Source organism: Salvelinus alpinus, chromosome 32 (genome assembly GCF_045679555.1).
Source record: "Salvelinus alpinus chromosome 32, SLU_Salpinus.1, whole genome shotgun sequence".
NCBI classification, from domain to species: domain Eukaryota; kingdom Metazoa; phylum Chordata; class Actinopteri; order Salmoniformes; family Salmonidae; genus Salvelinus; species Salvelinus alpinus.
The window spans coordinates 27,675,405-27,695,934 of record NC_092117.1 but is presented as its reverse complement, the minus strand read 5'-3'; the positions used below and the strand labels follow the sequence as shown (position 1 = coordinate 27,695,934).

The window sequence follows — 20,530 nt, the reverse complement described above, 5'->3', positions numbered from 1 at the left end:
AACTTATTATTAAATTCACTCCCTGTACTTGCTTCCAAACTCCCAGTGTCTGCGTTACACATCTAGTATTTGTATGTATTATTTGACCCTCTGTACTGCATACAGTGAGCTTCAAACAGTGGTTCCCTTTGGCTGACACCTTGGAAACTCCACTCTTACATCATGGGGATCATGGGGTGGTGTCTGGAAAACACATTGTGAGGAAAGGGTTTACATACAGAGTGGTCGATATCTTGTCCCTCACCCAAAAAGATAGTTCAAAACAAACACACATGGAGACCAGTGGACTTTCCCATCCACTCTGTATAAATAGTAGACCCACATTCCCTCAATACAGTCTCTTTGGTGTTCACTCTATATAGCTGAATAGACACACTTCCAAAATGGCTCCAGATATCAAGATGTACTTCTGCATTCAGCTTGTTCTTGCACTAACAGGTAAATATCTCGCTGTGCAATTTTTCCATTAGAGAGGAGAAAATTGTTTTTATTTAACCTTTATTTAACTAGGCAAGTCAGTTAAGAACGATTTCGTATTTACAATGACAGCCTACCGGGGAACAGTGGGTTAACTGCCTTGTTCAGGGGCAGAATGACAGATTTTTACCTTGTCAGCTCGGGGATTCGATCCAGCAACCTTTTGGCTCTAACCACTAGGCTACATTACCTGCTGACGAGGGGGGAGACTTAGGCTCGGGGGCCTCATTTATAAACATTTACATACATACAAAATATACCCCAAAATGTGCGTGCACCAGTTTTCACACAAAAGTTAGAATTTATAAAAACTGAACTTGACTTGAAAATGTGCTCACCTTCCAGCAAACTTTAGACTGTGTATGCACTTTCTAGTGGTTGAAGTTTTGCATTGCAAGCAGGCAAGTAGATTAGTATGTTGTGCATGTGGGGGATATACTGGACACGCTTGTTCATAACAATAAACAGGTTAATAAGATGCAATCATTTGCTGTTAGTGAGAAGAGAGAAAATCTATTTATCTTTGCATTTTAAAATAATTAGAAATAAGCATCTATTTTCTAGGCTATTATTTATTTAATTTCCATGATCATTGCATAATAAATTCCTGACCTTTTCTGTGATGGTTTCATACTCACCAGGTTGCTAGCACATAGTCCTAGAACAAGTACTGTATACTATTTGTCCCATATCTCCTTTAATTGCACCCACTTCATAGTAGTAAATAGACAAGTTATTTGACTCTAAATCATCCGATCCAGATCTCAGATCCAGAGCACAGTTTATTAATGGTGGCACAGACGGTGGTAGGTTACTTCTTTAGTTTTCGTCTGAATACTGTAATTTCACATTTCTCTAGTAGACAATATTGCGTTTATACACATAATACATATTTTCAGAACCATTGCAGAATAAATTCTTAAACTTTTTTGGCCATGATGGGTTCATATTCCCGAAGTAGCCACAGACTACAAACAATTACCATGCGTATGTCTCATTTAACTGGGCCTATTAGATACGCTATTAATTCAAGTATTTTGCTCTATGCACAGAAAGGAATCTGGTTTATAACATACAGTAGAATTTAACAGGTGAACAGACATATGACATTTTGCATTGAAGTGTGTAAGTTATGGCCATCACTGTGAGTAGACAATGTTCTAGAATTTACGCAGTGCAGCAGCGTAGGTTGGAGAAAAAGTAAATGCAAAACATTAGGTCCTATTGAATTCAAACGGTCTGTTTACAGGTCCACAGCTATTTGCCTTTGTTGTTGTCTTTCATAAAAATGTTGTTTGTCAGATAGCCACGGCCTACAGCAAATGTCACTGCAAAGGTTTAACATTCTGTCATCACCTTCAAAGACATTTGATCAAGTTCACTATTTCCTTTAGAAATTTTTTTAACATCTTTAAGCACTGCAATTTCTTATCCTGATGTTGACAGTAAAGAATTCGTTACAAAGGTTAACTTGCTAAATCCTGAACACGCTGTAATTAATATTTGCCATGGTTGCGAACACGGCTTTGGGGCTGACAATCAAAATGACGTTTAGATGGGTTACCATGCAAAACTAAATTTGTAACTGATGTTTTTTTGGTCAGGCACAGGAATTGGATCTGCCCTGCCAGGTAAGAGCCACAGTGGAGGGAAGAACGACCCAGTGCTGCAGTATGTCGTGAACAACTCACTGAGAGAACATCCTGTCATGACCAAACTCAGACTGGTAAGGCTGGACTGGGTTAGAGCCAGGGTTAGGATTATGTCATAAAAAAAGTCATGTTTGAGTCTTTTTTTGTCGATGTTTGAAATCAAATTTTGTGTTAACCGCTCTGTAACAAAGCTTTCTTAGTGTCCAACAAGCTTTCTCAACCCGTAACCTTGTTCTGAACACCTCCACAACAAAGGTCATGTATGGCAAGACGGTACACTGTCCTTCTCTCAGCACAAATCAAAGCTGCAGGCTAAAGTTAAATCTAGACTTTGTTTCCTCTATCGTAATCGCTCCTCTTTCACCCCAGCTGCCAAACTAACCCTGATTCAGATGACCATCCTACCCAGGCTAGATTATGGAGATGTAATTTATAGATGGGCAGGTAAGGGTGCTCTCGCTAGAGGTTCTTTACCATTCGGCCATCAGATGTGCCACCAATGCTCCTTATAGGACATATCACTGCACTCTATACTTCTATGTAAACTGGTCATCTCTGTATACCCGTCACAAGACCCACTGGTTGATGCTTATTTATAAAACCCTCTTAGGCTTCACTCCCCCCTATCTGAGATATCTACTGCAGCCCTCATCCACCACATACAACACCCATTCTGCCAGTCACAGTCTGTTAAAGGTCCCCAAAGCACACACATGCCTGGGTCGCTCGTCTTTCAGTTCGCTGCAGCTAGCGACTGGAACGAGCTGCAACAAACACTCAAACTAGACAGTTTTATGTCAATCTCTTCATTCAAGACTCAATCATGGACACTCTTACTGACAGTTGTGGCTGCTTTGTGTGATGTATTGTTGTCTTTACCTTCTTGCCTTTTGTGCTGTTGTCTGTGCCAAATAATGTTTGTACCATGTTTTGTGTTGCTACCATGTTGTTGTCATGATGTGTTGCTACCATGCTGTGTTGTCATGTGTTTCTGCCTTCCTATGTTGTTGTCTTAAGTCTCTCTTTATGCACTGTTGTGTTGTCTCTCTTGTCGTGATGTGTGTTTTGTCCTATATTTAAAAAAAAATAAACAAAATAAAACATTAATCCCAGTCTCCGTCCCCGCAGGAGGCCTTTTGCCTTTTGATAGGCCATCATTGAATTTGTTATTAACTGGTTTACCTAGTTAAATCAAATAAAAATTATCCTTCCTTCATGTTGCAGAAAACCCTTGAGGACCCATGGAGCATCATGCTGGTTGCTAGTGAACAAGCACAACTGATGGCAAATCTGGCCAAACTGATCAATGCCAGCAAAACCATTGAAATTGGTATGTAATGATAAAACAAGCTTCATCCTGAAAACATTTAATGTTACTCTATTATTTGGAACATCTTTCATTGTGCCAATCTTTTCAACATTCACTAATTCTGAATGAACTGCCCTCATTCTAATATCAGAAGAGACTAATGTTAATATTTTCCTCTCTCCAGGGATGTACACGGGGTACAACACCCTGAACATGGCGTTGGTTGTACCAGAGAGTGGTCAAGTGGTAGCATGTGAAATAGACGACGAATACGTGAACATTGCTAAACCTTTCTTTAAAGAGGTCAGATCAACATTCCGCTAGTCATTCAGCTAGTTTACTTGCTCCAATATTCCTCTAGACAGGAATTAGATCTGTTTGTCCAGTATTCAACCCCAAAACAACATCTAAACCCATTCAACCCGTTGGAATTCAGAAACATTGATTGTCTCTCCAAAAGCTTCAATACAGCATATTCAGTATCTAACATCTGTCAGTCAGACTTCACAAAGTGCTGTGGGTGGAGTAGTGAGGCCGTCTGCTCAGAAGAAAGTGTCTACGAAAAGGTGCAAAGCCAAGCAGCAGAGAATCCCTACAATGAACGTAATGCCCCCCTCCAAACAGTAGAAATACTACTGTACACAACACAGGTCAACCATTGTGACAGAAAATGGTTGGTATCGTCTGCTTCAAACCATCTAAACTCGAAATCAAGTCTAAATGCAATTTAAAGCACATTGAAACATCTAAATGGACTTAACAGTACAGATGCCTAGACAATGAAAGACATGTAACTAACTACCCTTGTCATCCTTTCTCTTTTCTAGGCCGGAGTCGAGGATAAAATTAATGTCCGTCTTCAAATGTGTATAAAAACACTGGGTAGGTGACTGATTTTAAAGAACCCAAACACGATTCCGTTGTGAAACGGGTGAATCCTTTTCAACGTGATCTTTTGTTTATCCTAGATGAGTTGATAACTGCTGGGGAAGCTGGCACCTATGACTTTGTGTTCATCGATGCGGACAAACGGAACTATGACAGATATTACGAGAAGTCTCTTGAGCTTGTGAGACAAGGGGGCATCATTGCCATCGATAACGTGAGTAGCCTATGCCCAAACTTTTATTCCTACAAGCGAGTTGTGATTTTGATAATGATCTGAATAATGCCAGCATGCAATTGATTTGATCTAATTAGCTAACTAAGGTAAAGATACATGAAAAGATAGGCCTACATATAAAACACAGAGAAAGATTTATTTATAAATTTTTTATTTCACCTTTATTTAACCAGGTAGGCTAGTTGAGAACAGGTTCTCATTTGCAACTGCGACCTGGCCAAGATTAAGCAAAGAAGTTCGACACATGGAACAACACAGAGTTACACATGGAATAAACAAACATACAATCAAAAATACAGTAGAAAAATCGATATACAGCATGTGCAAATGAGGTAGGATAAGAGAGGTAAGGCAATAAATAGGCCATTGTGGCGAAGTAATTACAATATAGCAATTAAACACTGGAATGGTAGGATGTACAGAAGATGAATGTGCAAGTAGAGATACTGGGGTGCAAAGGAGCAAGATAAATAAATAAATACAGTATGGGGATGAGGTAGATTGGATGGGCTAATTACAGATGAGCTATGTACAGGTGCAGTGATCTGTGAGCTGCTCTGACAGCTGGTGCTTAAAGCTAGTGAGGGAGGTAAGAGTCTCCAGCTTCAGAGATTTTTGCAGTTCGTTCCAGTCATTGACAGCAGAGAACTGGAAGGAGAGGCGGCCAAAGGAGGAATTGGCTTTGGGGGTGACCTGCTGGAGTCCGTGCTACAGGTGGGTGCTGCTATGGTGACCAGTGAGCTGAGATAAGGCTTTACCTAGCAAATACTTATAGATGACCTGGAGCCAGTGGGTTTGGCGACGGATATGTAGTGAGGGCCAGCCAACGAGAGTATACAGGTCGCAGTGGTGGGTAGTATATGGGGCTTTGGTGATAAAACGGATGGCACTGTGATAGACTACATCCAGTTTGCTGAGTAGAGTGTTGGGGGCTATTTTGTAAATGAAATAGCCGAAGTCAAGGATCGGTAGGATAGTCCGTTTTACGAGGGTATGTTTGATGAGTGAAGGAGGCTTTGTTGCGAAATAGGAAGCCGATTCTAGATTTAACTTTGGATTGGAGATGCTTAATGTGAGTCTGGAAGGAGAGTTTACAGTCTAGCCAGACACCTAGGTATTTGTAGTTGTCCACATATTCTAAGTCAGAACTGTCCAGAGTAGTGATGCTGGACGGGCGGGCAGGTGCGGGCAGTGATCGGTTGAAGAGCATGCACTTAGTTTTACTTGCATTTAAGAGCAGTTGGAGGCCACGGAAGGAGAGTTGTATGGCATTGAGGCTCGTCTGGAGGTTAGTTAACACAGTGTCCAAAGAAGGGCCAAAAGTATACAGAATGGTGTCGCCTGCGTAGAGGTGGATCAGAGAATCGCCAGCAACGAGAGCGACATCATTGATGTATACAGTGAAGAGAGTCGGCCCGAGAATTGAATCCTATGGCACCCCCATAGAGACTGCAAGAGGTCCGGACAACAGGCCCTCCGATTTGACACACTGAACTCTATCAGATAGGTAGTTGGTGAACCAGGCGAGGCAATCATTTGAGATACCAAGGCTGTTGAGTCTGCCAATAAGGATGTGGTGATTGACAGAGTCGAAAGCCTTGGGCCAGGTCGATGAATACGGCTGCACAGTAATGTCTCTTATCGATGGCGGTTATGATATCGTTTATGACCTTGAGCGTGGCTGAGGTGCACCCATGACCACTGAATTAAAATATAAATCCAGAAATTATGTACAGAGCCTTGCGACATGGGGCCATGATAATGCATGGCCCCATGTCGCAAGGCTCTGTACATAATTTCTGGATTTATATTTTAATTCAGTCTATATACAATGAGTTTACAAAACATTAGGAAAACCTCTTCTTTCCATGACATAGATTGACCAGGTGAATCCAGGTGAAAGCTATGATCCCTTATTGATGTCACTTGTTAAGTACACTTCAAACAGTGTAGATGAAGAGGAGCAGACAGGTTAAAGAAGGATTTTTAAGCCTTGAGACAATTGAGACATGGATTGTGTGTGTGCCATTCAGAGGGTGAATGGGCAAGACTTAATATTTAAGTGCCTTTCAACGGGGTATGGTAGTAGGTACAAGGAGCACCGGTTTAAGTTTGTCAAGAACTGCAACGCTGTTGGGTTTTTCACGCTCAACAGTTTCTCGGACGTATCGAGAATGGTCCACCACCCAAAGGAGATTCAGACAACTTGACAGTGACACAACTGTGGGAAGCATTGGAATCAACATGTGCCAGCATCCCTGTGGAATGCTTTCAATACCTTGTAGAGTCCATGCCCTGATGAATTGAGTGCAACGCAATATTAGGAAGGTGTTCCAAATGTTTTGTACAGTCAGTGTATCTACTGAGTAACTTTCACCTGATCTAAAAGCACTTTCTCAACACTTTTTTTGCATAGGGGGTGGGGTGAGGGCAGTTAGGGGTTACATATTACAATACCTCAAAATTATAAAAACGTTGCCTATGAAATGTGTTAATGCAATCCCGTTAACGGGATGATATGACAACAGCCAGTGAAAGTGCAGGGCGCCAAATTCAAACAACAGAAATCTCATAATTAAAATTCTTCAAACATACATGTATCTTATACCATTTTAAAGGTAATTTTGTTGTTAATCCCACCAAGTGTCCGATTTCAAATAGGCTTTACAGCGAAAGCAACACAAGCGATAATGTTAGGTTACCGCAAAATCACAGAAAAACACAGTAATTTTTCCAGCCAAAGACAGGAGTCACAAAAAGCAGAAATAGAGATAAAATTAATCACTAACCTTTGATGATCTTCATCAGATGACACTCATAGGACTTCATGTTACACAATATATATATGTTTTGTTCGATAAAGTTCATATTTATATCCAAAAACCTCAGTTTACATTGGCGCCATGTTCAGAAATGCCTCCAAAATATCCGGAGAAATTGCAGAGAGCCACGTCAAATAACATAAATACTCATCATAAACTTTGATGAAAGATACATGTTTTACATAAAATTAAAGATACACTTGCTCTTAATGCAACCGCTGTGTCAGATTTCGAAAAGCTTTATGGCAAAAGCACAATATTCAATAATCTGAGAACAGCGTTCAGCCACAAAAGGAAGCCATACCCACCAAATTGTGCAGTCCACAAAACTCATAAAAAGCATTATAAATCTTCACTTACCTTTGCTGATCTTCGTCAGAATGCACTCCCAGGACTCCCACTTCCACAAGAAATGTTCGCTTTGTTCGGTAATGTCCATCATCTATGTCCAAATAGCTATTTTTGTTAGCGTGTTTGGTAAACAAATCCAAAGTCAGGAAGCACGTTCACTAAAAGTAGACGAAATGTCAAAAAGTTCCGTAACAGTCAGTAGAAACATGTCAAACGATGTATTGAATCAATCTTTAGAATGTTTTTAACATAAATCTTCAGTAACGTTCCAACCGGAGAATTACATTGACTTCAGATGTGCGATGGAACAGAGCTCCCTCTCATGTGAACGTGCATGGTCAGAGCATGGTCAGGTCATGATAGACCTGACTCATTTCTGTCTCCTTCGGCCCCACTTCACAGTAGAGGCATCAGACAAGGTTCTGCAGACTGTTGACATCTAGTGGAAGCCGTAGGAAGTGCAAACTCATCCATATCCCACTGTGTATTCAATAGGGTCTTGGTTGAAAATCGACCAATCTCAGAAATCCCACCTCCTGTTTGGATTTTCTCTCAGGTTTTTGCCTGCCATATGAGTTCTGTTATACTCACAGACATCATTCAAACAGTTTTAGAAACGTCAGAGCGTTTTCTATCCAATAATGATAATAATAATATGCATATATTAGCAACTGGGACTGAGGAGCAGGCAGTTTACTATGGGCACCTCTGTGCACCTTTCATCCAAGCTACTCAATACTGCCCCTGCAGCCATAAGAAGTTAAAATATGTGAATCACTGTGTATTCTTTTCTAACAAACATCTATCATGTTTGGAGTTAATGTAGAGCTTGTTTTAGTGATGATACACTATTTTACAATAAAAAATATGTTTGCTGAGACATTGTTTAGTCACATTTTCTATTTACTAATCTCTCTCTATAGAGGTTTTCATGTCTGATTAAGAGAGTACATGTCATATTCTGATATCATATTCACATTATTCACTGAAATACATCATTGATTTCTATGAGCAACCTACCATATACTGTGAGGTGTAAATGAAAGCTGTATCACTGGAACACATCCAGGCCAACCCTTTTCAGCCAGCCTGTCTCCGCCAAGCCAAGCAGACCCATGCATTTTCCTCATGTAGACATTTGTAAAAAGGTGCAAGATTAAAGAGCAATTCCATCCATTTTCAACCTAATTTTCACCGGTTTGGTGCTGGAGATGATGAATATGAGGTTGAAAAGTGTTTGAAATGCACTTTAAAAGTGCTACTTGACTGAGAAATGGGAGCAGTTATGTCTAGGCTTAGGGTCATTCTTACATGACTATTTTACACTTGCATTACAGTCTCTTATATACAGTAATATACAGTTATATTACAAGGCAAGCACATTCAGCCAAACCAGAATCTGCGGCCCCTTTCTATAATATAAAAAATCATCCAAACAAGGAAAGATATAGCCCCTTGGATAAAACAATAGTTTGACCACCTGACAATGTATTAAAGACATATGACTTGTAATTTTGAGGTGTCATTGTAGACTGCTGGTGTTTCAAAGTGAAATGATCTCCTATGCGTCAATGCTGTCTACGACAAAAAGATGAGGGAGAGAAAGAGATGGAGAGAGAGAGAACACAGGTGAGGACGCGCGCGTTGGCAGACAGTCAAGCCTACAGCTGATTCTATACATTTTCAGCACTATGGACAGTTCCATTCTGCAGCGCGAGCAGACAGAGGGGGTATAAAAGGTAGGAGCCGCGCTGCTTATCCTGCACACCAACACGGCTGAGTTTACTGAGGCAATATGAGCCACAGAATGGACTATCGTTCAGGTTCTCCGCATAGGGGACCTCAAGCTGGGTATTCCTGCTATCAACCCAAACTGACCGGATCCCCCTCTGCGTCCAGGACCGTTGGCTTTGAGTCGACTATTGTATATATGAACAGAGGCTATGCGACGACGCTGAAGAGCGAATTCGGATCCGTTCCGAGATCATCGGAGAGCCTTTTCGATTTATCAGACCCATTTACCGGGGTGTTGACGAAAATGAATGAGAAAGAACTGCTCCATGGGCTGAACGACCGTTTTGCCGGATTCATAGAGAAGGTGCGTCATTTGGAGCATCAAAATGAATTGTTTGAGAGGGAAATTGAGGAAATCAAACTAAAGGCACAGTCCCCTGCGTCTCTGGCCCAGGAGCACGAGCCGGAGCTTATGGACCTGAGGAACCTAGTTCATGACATCACCCTTCAGAAGCGTCAGATCGAGATAGAGCATCAGAACCTGGAGGAAGATTTCCTCACCTTGAGAGACAAGTACGAGCAGGAGGCACGTGACCGCTCTGATGCAGAGAACGGCATCCTTGTGCTGAAAAAGGACGCCAACGATGCATACCTCGCCAAACTTCAGTTGGACGAGAAAGCGCAGTCTCTGGTGGACGAGATCCACTTCCTGAAGAAGATCCATGAGGACGAGGTATCAGAAATGGTGTCCCAGATCCAAGAGGCTCAAGAAACGGTCAAGGCGCACGACTTTGGCAAACCTGACATCACTGCGGCTCTCCGGGACATCCGTGTGCAGTTAGAAGGTCACGCCACCTCCGACTTTCAGCAGGCCGAGGAGGGCTTCCGTGTCCAGTTCGCAAAGTTAACCAAAGCGGCAGAGAGCAACAGAGAGGCGCTGAAGGCGACCCAGCAGGAGATCCAGGAGAATAGAAGGCGCCTGCAGGGGAAAACAATTGAACTGGACTGTGGGAAAGGAATGAGAGAGGCCCTGGAAAAACAACTACAAGAGCTGGAGGAGCGTCACTATGCGGAAATGATTCATTACCAGGTAGACTGTGGTTTATTTTGTACCTCTAACAATTGTAAGTAAACATACACATTTTTATGATTCATATTTGTATTCAAGGCTATGCTGTAGGTGTAGGCCACAAATATAGGCCCCATGTGAACTATTTCATGATTGGAACATCATTTCCTCATATAGGCCTATAGGAGTAGAACACTATTTCCCCCCCTAAATGTCTCCTTGTTGTCATACCAACCAAAGTGGTTGGTTGACCCTATTATTGACTCTTGTGTGCTTTTCTGTCCAGGACACTATCAGGCAGCTGGAGAATGAGCTGACCAATGCTAAACTAGACATGTCTGGCTACCTGAGAGAGTACCAGGACCTGCTGAATGTCAAAATGGCTTTGGATGTGGAGATTCTCTCTTACAGGTAAGAGACATCAACTCTCTCCCATATATAAAATCATTGACTGAGGAAAATACCATATAGTTTATAGTGTGTTCTTGGATCTATTTCTGAGGATAACCAGGGTGTGGACATTTTATTCTAGCCCAGCGCTAACACATCTGATTCAACTTAGTGCTGTGTTAGAGCAAAACTGTGCAAAAGTGTCATAGCGATGGTGAGAGATTACTACAAAACACAGTCAATGGTAAACAAATGAAACAGTAGACATTTTATTGAAATAGTTTGATTTCATATTTAACATCAAATGAACATAGACCACATCACAACACAGAATGACACTTTAATCATGATATGGATATTCAGACATATCCACACACACTGTTCTCACGAGCTGACATGGATGTGTGCAGCGGTGATCAGTCTGGCATTTACGAGGCTAACACATTGGGACATATCCATATTATAGTCATGACGGTAACAACACGTCTCTCTGCCTCCCTATAGGAAACTCCTGGAGGGTGAGGAGTCCCGTCTGTACACCATCTCTGACACCCACATCTCCATGCCCTGCATCTACCGCCAGTCCCCCGTCTACACCCTGCCTTGCCTGGCCCGGCAGGGAGGGCCCACACGCAGGTCTGAGCCCCAGTACAAGTTTGTTGAGGAGATCATCACTGAGACCACCAGAGACATGGAGATGTCCGAGATCGAGGAGACAGGCTCCGAGGAGACGGTCGGGGGAGAGGGAGACGAGTTGAGACAGAAGCAGGGAGAAGAGAGTGACAAAGCTGAGAGGAGGAGTGGGGAAGAGGTGGATGAGCAGAAAGAGAAAGATAGAGGTAAAGTGGATGTTGAAGTGGACGCCCCAGAGGAAGAGGGTGAACAGGAGGAAGAGTCTAAGAGACAGCAGATGGTAACATCAGCAGAGGTCGAGGTAAATGGAGATGGAGTTAGCCCTAGCGAGGGAGAAAATGGAGAGGAGGGAGAGGATGAAAGAGAGGAGGAAAAGGGGGGTGAGCCAGATGCAATCAAAAAGACAGAGGACATTGACAGAGAAGAAAATACACAAAGTGAAGTCAACTCAGCTGAGGCCACCAGTGAGGGAGAGAAGGAAAAACTGGACACAACAGAGAAGCTAGACAGCGAGATAAAGGAGACATTAGAAAAAGATGACACCCCAAAACATGGCGAATCCCAACCAGAGATTCCCATGAATGGTGACATCTCAACAGAACCCAAAACTTCAGAGTCAGAGGATAGCAAAACAGGAAGTTCAATAAAGGGTGAACCACAGGTCCCCACAGAGGACATCTCCAAAGAACCCAAAAAGGTGTCAGAGGAGAGAAAAAAAGAAAGCCCTTTAAAAGAGAAAAAAGAGGTAGATCTGAAAGAGGAGAGTGCCCCAACAGAGCAACATCAAGACAGCCCAAAAAAAAGTCCCATCAAAGAGAGAAAACATTTATATCTGACAGAGCAGAGTGCCCCAACACTGGAGCAGAAACCTGATCAGAAGGAGCACAGAGAGTCAGACCAACCTCAAGAGGCAGAGAGTGCTGTGACAACACAAGAAGAGGATCTCCCTGAGCCCACAGAGAAGGACATGGAATCCCCTGATATCACTGCAGAGCTGAAGAGCAGTTCAACCAAGGAGACAGTGGAGCAGGTGAAGTCACCAGATGATTCTAGTGTAGAAATTACACAAGATGAGAAAACAGTAGGAGGTAAAATGCCAGACAGAATTATCAGCACAACAAGTGAGTGTAAGGAAGAGCCTGTGCAAAAGACTCTTAAAAAGGAGGTGGGTCCGACAGAGCCAGAAGTGAGCAGCAAGGGTGATATTGTAAAAAGTGTTGTGCAGAATGAACATAATGGCAGTGAAAAGGTCACAAAAGATGTCTCAATGGGTGAGGAAAAAGGGAAAGAATCTAAGACATCCCCTAAACCAGACCCCACTGTGACCCCCAAAGAAGAAACAACCCCTAAACCGGACCCCACTGTGACCCCTAAAGAAGAGACATCCCCTAAACTGGACCCCACTGTGACCCCTAAAGAAGAAACATCCCCTAAACCATACTCCACTGTGACCCCTAAAGAAGAAACATCCCCTAAACCAGACCCCACTGTCACCCCTAAAGAAGAAACATCCCCTAAACCGTACCCCACTGTGACCCCTAAAGAAGAGACATCCCCTAAACCGTACCCCACTGTGACCCCTAAAGAAGAAACATCCCCTAAACCGTACCCCACTGTAACCCCTAAAGAAGAAACATCCCCTAAACCATACTCCACTGTGACCCCTAAAGAAGAAACATCCCCTAAACCAGACCCCACTGTGACCCCTAAAGAAGAAACATCCCCTAAACCAGACTCCACTGTAACCCCTAAAGAAGAGACATCCCCTAAATCCTTCCCCACTGTAACCCCTAAAGAAGAAACATCCCCTAAACCAGACTCCACTGTAACCCCTAAAGAAGAGACATCCCCTAAACCAGACCCCACTGTGACCCCTAAAGAAGAGACATCCCCTAAACCGTACCCCACTGTGACCCCTAAAGAAGAGACATCCCCTAAACCAGACCCCACTGTAACCCCTAAAGAAGAGACATCCCCTAAACCAGACCCCACTGTAACCCCTAAAGAGGAGACATCCCCTAAACCAGACTCCACCGTAACCCCTAAAGAAGAGACATCCCCTAAACCAGACTCCACTGTAACCCCTAAAGAAGAGACATCCCCTAAACCAGACCCCACTGTAACCCCTAAAGAAGAGACATCCCCTAGACCAGACCCCACTGTAACCCCTAAAGAGGAGACATCCCCTAAACCAGACTCCACCGTAACCCCTAAAGAAGAGACATCCCCTAAACCAGACTCCACTATAACCCCTAAAGAAGAGACATCCCCTAAACCAGACTCCACTGTAACCCCTAAAGAAGAGACATCCCCTAAACCAGACTCCACTGTAACCCCTAAAGAAGAGACATCCCCTAAACCAGACTCCACTGTAACCCCTAAAGAAGAGACATCCCCTAAACCAGACCCCACTGTAACCCCTAAAGAGGAGACATCCCCTAAACCAGACTCCACCGTAACCCCTAAAGAAGAGACATCCCCTAAACCAGACTCCACTGTAACCCCTAAAGAAGAGACATCCCCTAAACCAGACCCCACTGTAACCCCTAAAGAGGAGACATCCCCTAAACCAGACTCCACCGTAACCCCTAAAGAAGAGACATCCCCTAAACCAGACTCCACTGTAACCCCTAAAGAAGAGACATCCCCTAAACCAGACCCCACTGTGACCCCTAAAGAAGAAACATCCCCTAAACCAGACTCCACTGTAACCCCTAAAGAAGAGACATCCCCTAAACCAGACTCCACTGTAACCCCTAAAGAAGAGACATCCCCTAAACCGTACCCCACTGTGACCCCGAAAGAAGAAACATCCCCTAAACCGTACCCCACTGTGACCCCGAAAGAAGAAACATCCCCTAAACCGGACTCCACTGTGACCCCCAAAGAAGAAACAATCCCGCATCCAGAGCCAACTGTCACCCCTAAAGAGGAGACATCCCCAATACCGGACCAATCTGTCACCCCTAAAGAAGAAATATCTCCACAACAGGAGCCAACCGTAACCCCTAAAGAGGAGACATCCCCTAAATCGATCCCCACTGTCACCCCTAAAGAGGAGACATCCCCTAAACAGGGACCAGCAGTCACCCCTAAAGAAGAAACAACCACAAAACCAGATCAAACTGTCACCGCTAAAGAGGAGACATCCCCACAACAGGAGCCAACCGTCACCCCTAAAGAGGAGACATCCCCTAAACCGGACCCCACTGTCACCCCTAAAGAAGAAACATCCCCTAAACCGTACCCCACTGTTGCCCCTAAAGAGGAGACATCCCCACAACAGGAGCCAACCGTCACCCCTAAAAAAGAAACAACCCTAAAACCGGACCAAACTGTCACCCCTAAAGAGGAGACTTCCCCAAAACCAGTACCAGCAGTCACCCCTAAAGTAGAAACTTCCCCAAAACCAGAACTAGCAGTCACCCCTAAAGTAGAAACATCCCCTAAACCAGAACCAGCAGTCACCAGTAAAGAGGAAATATCCCCACAACAGGAGCCAACCGTAACCCCTAAAGAGGAGACATCCCTTAAACCGTACCCCACTGTCACCCCTAAAGAGGAGACATCCCCAATACCGGACCAATCTTTCACCCCTAAAGAGGAAATATCTCCACAACAGGAGCCAACCGTAACCCCTAAAGAGGAAATATCCCCTAAACCAGACTCAACCCTCACCCCAGAATCAACGACCACCACTAAACCATACTCAACCCTCACCCCAGAATCAACGACCACCCCTAAACCAGACTCAACCCTCACCCCAGAATCAACGACCACCACTAAACCATACTCAACCCTCACCCCAGAATCAACGACCACCACTAAACCATACTCAACCCTCACCCCAGAATCAACGACCACCCCTAAACCATACTCAACCCTCACCCCAGAATCAACGACCACCCCTAAACCAGACTCAACCCTCACCCCAGAATCAACGACCACCCCTAAACCAGACTCAACCCTCACCCCAGAATCAACGACCACCCCTACGGAAGAGAGTGAAACGACAGGCAGTGGTGACAAAGCTAAGAAAATCACACCACCAGAGAAACAGATGCCTGCAGTTGCAGAGAGCAAGGACTCCCACAGGGAGGTGCCAGAAAGCAACACAACTCAGGAGAAACAAGAGAAAAGTATGGACAAAGAGCTTGAGAAGGTTACAGATCCCAAAGATGGAACCCCAAAGACAGAGAGCGTGAAAACCAAGGCCTCTGAGTTAAAATCTGAACAAGTTGAGATATCTATTACAAATACATTACCAGTGAAAGAACAGGATGTATCAGCCGTGGGTTTGAAAGATCAGACAGTTGATGAGAAGATAACAGAACAAGATACATTTTAAATAGACGAGAACTGCTTTACAGGAGGTGATGGAGAGAGCAAAGATGACAAAACTGCAAACAGGACAAGCTGCTGAGCCAATCGCAGAGAAGCAAGCTAAACCTAAAACTTGGGACTTAACCTCTTTTTAGAATGACTAGATTTAGAGGTCAGTAGAGGTTTTCTGTAAAACTGCATGGTTAGTGCAAGCCTTTAAAGCAATATGAGAACTGCTCCCCCTTAAAATATTAACTGACGCTTAATATGTAAAGTATCATGATTCGTGACTGTCAATTATGACCAGGGCCGCAACTTTCACTGGGGACGGGGGGGACATGTCCTCCTCCCACATTCTGAAATTGTATTTATGTCCCCCCCAGTTTTATCATTGGAATGTGATACAAAACAAGGCAACGATGTGCTTTAGGACCATGCGGACGCCTCCGAGTGGTCGGGTAGGTTGTTTGGAGTGTTTATCCGACTTTATATATATATATTTTTACAATAATAATAATGTCCCCCCCACTTCTGAAGCCAAAGTTGCGTCCCTGATTATGAGGCACAATTAATGAACTCCTGCAAGAGAAATGTACTGTAATATTGAATGTAACAAATCAAAAGCTGTATTTTGATTTTTTATCTATTTACTTCTGACCAATGGATGATAATGTGCATAGGGATGATAATGAGAATGGTTGATAATGTGATTTGATCATGCCTGAATGCGCTGAGCAATAAATGCTATTTGAAGAGCACTTCTGTTTCCAGCTATTCTTACATACTGTGCTGTATTTCACCTGATAAGACGGCATCACATATAGAATTTCTCAGAGTTTCTCCCCTATGTAGAAGCTAGGTGAATTCCAACAGCACTAGGTTGAATTTAAAATATATCTCCCCTTCGCCCGCATCCTATTTCCCCATAACATGGCAGAGACTTGCGGTTAAGCCTTGTATAATAAACAAAAATATAAACGTAACATACTGAGTCATTTTTTTATTTTATTTTTTTATTTCACCTTTATTTAACCAGGTAGGCAAGTTGAGAACACGTTCTCATTTACAATTGCGACCTGGCCAAGATAAAGCAAAGCAGTTCGACACATACAACAACACAGAGTTACACATGGAGTAAAACAAACATACAGTCAATAATACAGTAGAAAAATAAGTCTATATACAATGTGAGCAAATGAGGTGAGATAAGGGAGGTAAAGGCAAAAAAGGCCATGGTGGCGAAGTAAATACAATATAGCAAGTAAAACACTGGAATGGTAGATTTGCAGTGGAAGAATGTGCAAAGTAGAAATAGAAATAATGGGGTGCAAAGGAGCAAAATAAATAAATCAATCAATACAGTAGGGGAAGTGGTAGTTGTTTGGGCTAAATTATAGATGGGCTATGTACAGGTGCAGGAATCTGTGAGCTGCTCTGACAGCTGGTGCTTAAAGCTAGTGAGGGAGATAAGTGTTTCCAGTTTCAGAGATTTTTGTAGTTCGTTCCAGTCATTGGCAGCAGAGAACTGGAAGGAGAGGCGGCCAAAGGAGGAATTGGCTTTGGGGGTGACCAGAGAGATATACCTGCTGGAGCGCGTGCTACAGGTGGGTGCTGCTATGGTGACCAGTGAGCTGAGATATGGGGGGACTTTACCTAGCAGGGTCTTGTAGATGACCTGGAGCCAGTGGGTTTGGCGACGAGTATGAAGCGAGGGCCAGCCAACGAGAGCGTACAGGTCGCAGTGGTGGGTAGTATATGGGGCTTTGGTGACAAAACGGATGGCACAGTGATAAACTGCATCCAATTTGTTGAGTAGAATGTTGGAGGCTATTTTATAGATGACATCGCCAAAGTCGAAGATCGGTAGGGTGGTCAGTTTTACGAGGGTATGTTTGGCTGCATGAGTGAAGGATGCTTTGTTGCGAAATAGGAAGCCGATTCTAGATTTAACTTTGGATTGGAGATGTTTGATGTGAGTCTGGAAGGAGAGTTTACAGTCTAACCAGACACCTAGGTATTTGTAGTTGTCCACATATTCTAAGTCAGAACCGTCCAGAGTAGTGATGCTGGACGGGCGGGCAGGTGCAGGCAGCGATCGGTTGAAGAGCATGCACTTAGTTTTACTTGTATTTAAGAGCAGTTGGAGGCCACGGAAGGTGAGTTGTATGGCATTGAAGCTCGTCTGGAGGGTTGTTAACACAGTGTCCAAAGAAGGGCCAGAAGTATACAGAATGGTGTCGTCTGCGTAGAGGTGGATCAGAGACTCACCAGCAGCAAGAGCGACATCATTGATGTATACAGAGAAGAGAGTCGGCCCGAGAATTGAACCCTGTGGCACTCCCATAGAGACTGCCAGAGGCCCGGACAACAGGCCCTCCGATTTGACACACTGAACTCTATCAGAGAAGTAGTTGGTGAACCAGGCGAGGCAGTCATTTGAGAAACCAAGGCTATTGAGTCTGCCGATGAGGATGTGGTGATTGACAGAGTCGAAAGCTTTGGCCAGGTCAATGAACACGACTGCACAGTATTGTTTCTTATCGATGGCGGTTAAGATATCGTTTAGGACCTTGAGTGTGGCTCAGGTGCACCCATGACCAGCTCTGAAACCAGATTACATAGCGGAGAAGGTGTGGTGGGATTCGAAATGGTCGGTAATCTGTTTGTTAACTTGGCTTTCGAAGACCTTAGAAAGGCAGGGTAGGATAGCTATAGGTCTGTAACAGTTTGGGTCAAGAGTCCCCCCCTTTGAAGAGGGGGATGACCGCAGCTGCTTTCCAATCTTTGGGAATCTCAGACGACACGAAAGAGAGGTTGAACAGGCTAGTAATAGGGGTTGCAACAATTTCTGCAGATAATTTTAGAAAGAAAGGGTCCAGATTGTCTAGCCCGGCTGATTTGTAGGGTCCAGATTTTGCAGCTCTTTCAGAACATCAGCTGACTGGATTTGGGAGAAGGAGAAATGAGGAAGGCTTGGGAGTTGCTGTGGGGGGTGCAGTGCTGTTGACCGGGCTGGGGTAGCCAGGTGGTGACAGAGTTTCCTATCCTCAGTGCAGTGGGCAGCTGGGAGGAGGTGCTCTTATTTTCCATGGACTTTACAGTGTCCCAGAACTTTTTTGAGTTTGTGTTGCAGGAAGCAAATTTCTGCTTGAAAAAGCTAGCCTTGGCTTTTCTAACTGCCTGTGTATATTGGTTTCTAACTTATGGGCAGTCAGGTCTGAGAACCAAGGGCTATATCTGTTCCTGGTTCTACATTTCTTGAAATGGGCATGCTTATTTAAGGTGAGGAAGGCATTTTTTTTACATAACCAGGCATCCTCTACTGACGGGATGAGGTCATTATCCTTCCAGGATACCCGGTCCAGGTCGATTAGAAAGGCCTGCTCGCTGAAGTGTTTCAGGGAGCGTTTGACAGTGATGAGTGGAGGTCGTTTGACCACTGACCCATTACGGATGCAGGCAATGAGGCAGTGATCGCTGAGATCTTGGTTGAGATCTTGGTTGAAAACAGCAGAGGTGTATTTAGAGGGCAAGTTGGTTAGGAGGATATCCATGAGGGTGCCCGTGTTTACGGCTTTGGGGTGGTACCTGGTAGGTTCATTGATAATTTGTGTGAGATTGAGGGCATCAAGCTTAGATTGTAGGATGGCTGGGGTGTTAAGCATGTCCCAGTTTAGGTCACCTAGCAGCATGAGCTCTGAAGATAGATGGGGTGCAATCAGTTCACATATGGTGTCCAGAGCACAGCTGGGGGCAGAGGGTGGTCTATAGCAGGCGGCAACAGTGAGAGACTTGTTTTTAGAGAGGTGGATTTTTAAAAGTAGAAGTTCAAATTGTTTTGGTACAGACCTGGATAGTAGGACAGAACTCTGCAGGCTATCTCTGCAGTAGATTGCAACACCGCCCCCTTTGGCCGTTCTATCTTGTCTGAAAATGTTGTAGTTAGGGATGGAGATTTCAGAGTTTTTGGTGGTCTTCCTAAGCCAGGATTCAGACACGGCTAGGACATCCGGGTTGGCAGAGTGTGCTAAAGCAGTGAATAAAACAAACTTAGGGATGAGGCTTTTAATGTTAACATGCATGAAACCAAGGCTATTACGGTTACAGAAGTCATCAAAAGAGAGCGCCTGGGGAATAGGAGTGGAGCTAGGCACTGCGGGGCCTGGATTCACCTCTACATCACCAGAGGAACAGAGGAGGAGTAGGATAAGGGTACGGCTAAAAGCTATGAGAATTGATCATCTAGGACGTCCGGAACAGAGCGTAAAAGGAGCAGGTTTCTGGGGGCGATAAAATAGCTTCAAGGTATAATGTACAGACAAAGGTATGGTAGGATGTGAATACAGTGGAGGTAAACCTAGGCATTGAGTGATGATGAGAGAGATATTGTCTATAGAAACATCATTGAAACCAGGTGATGTCATCGCATGTGTGGGTGGTGGAACTGAAAGGTTGGATAAGGTATAATGAGCAGGGCTAGAGGCTCTACAGTGAAATAAGCCACTAATCAGAACAGCAATGGACAAGGCATATTGACATTAAGGAGAGGCATGCTTAGCCGAGTGATCATAAGGGTCCAGTGACTAGTGAGGTTGGTTGGGGTCACGGCAATTCAGACAGCTAGCCGGGCCATGAGTTACAGTTCAT

At 43.9% G+C, this 20,530-nt stretch overlaps 2 protein-coding genes across 2 annotated transcripts; both read left to right on the top strand.

The window, feature by feature from the left end:
* Nucleotides 1–298: 298 nt before the first annotated feature.
* LOC139562567 (catechol O-methyltransferase domain-containing protein 1-like) lies at nt 299–4,677 on the top strand. The gene is made up of 6 exons (XM_071380340.1): nt 299–438; nt 2,082–2,203; nt 3,354–3,459; nt 3,623–3,741; nt 4,266–4,320; nt 4,407–4,677. Exons 1-6 carry the CDS (start codon nt 384–386, stop codon nt 4,601–4,603), a joined length of 654 nt encoding a protein of 217 aa, XP_071236441.1. The 5' UTR covers nt 299–383; the 3' UTR covers nt 4,604–4,677.
* A 4,700-nt stretch (nt 4,678–9,377) lies between these two features.
* LOC139562565 (neurofilament heavy polypeptide-like) lies at nt 9,378–16,641 on the top strand. Its single transcript, XM_071380338.1, has 3 exons — nt 9,378–10,558; nt 10,824–10,948; nt 11,432–16,641. The coding sequence occupies exons 1-3, from the start codon at nt 9,530–9,532 to the stop codon at nt 15,906–15,908; spliced, it is 5,631 nt and encodes a 1,876-aa protein (XP_071236439.1). The 5' UTR covers nt 9,378–9,529; the 3' UTR covers nt 15,909–16,641.
* Nucleotides 16,642–20,530: the final 3,889 nt, after the last annotated feature.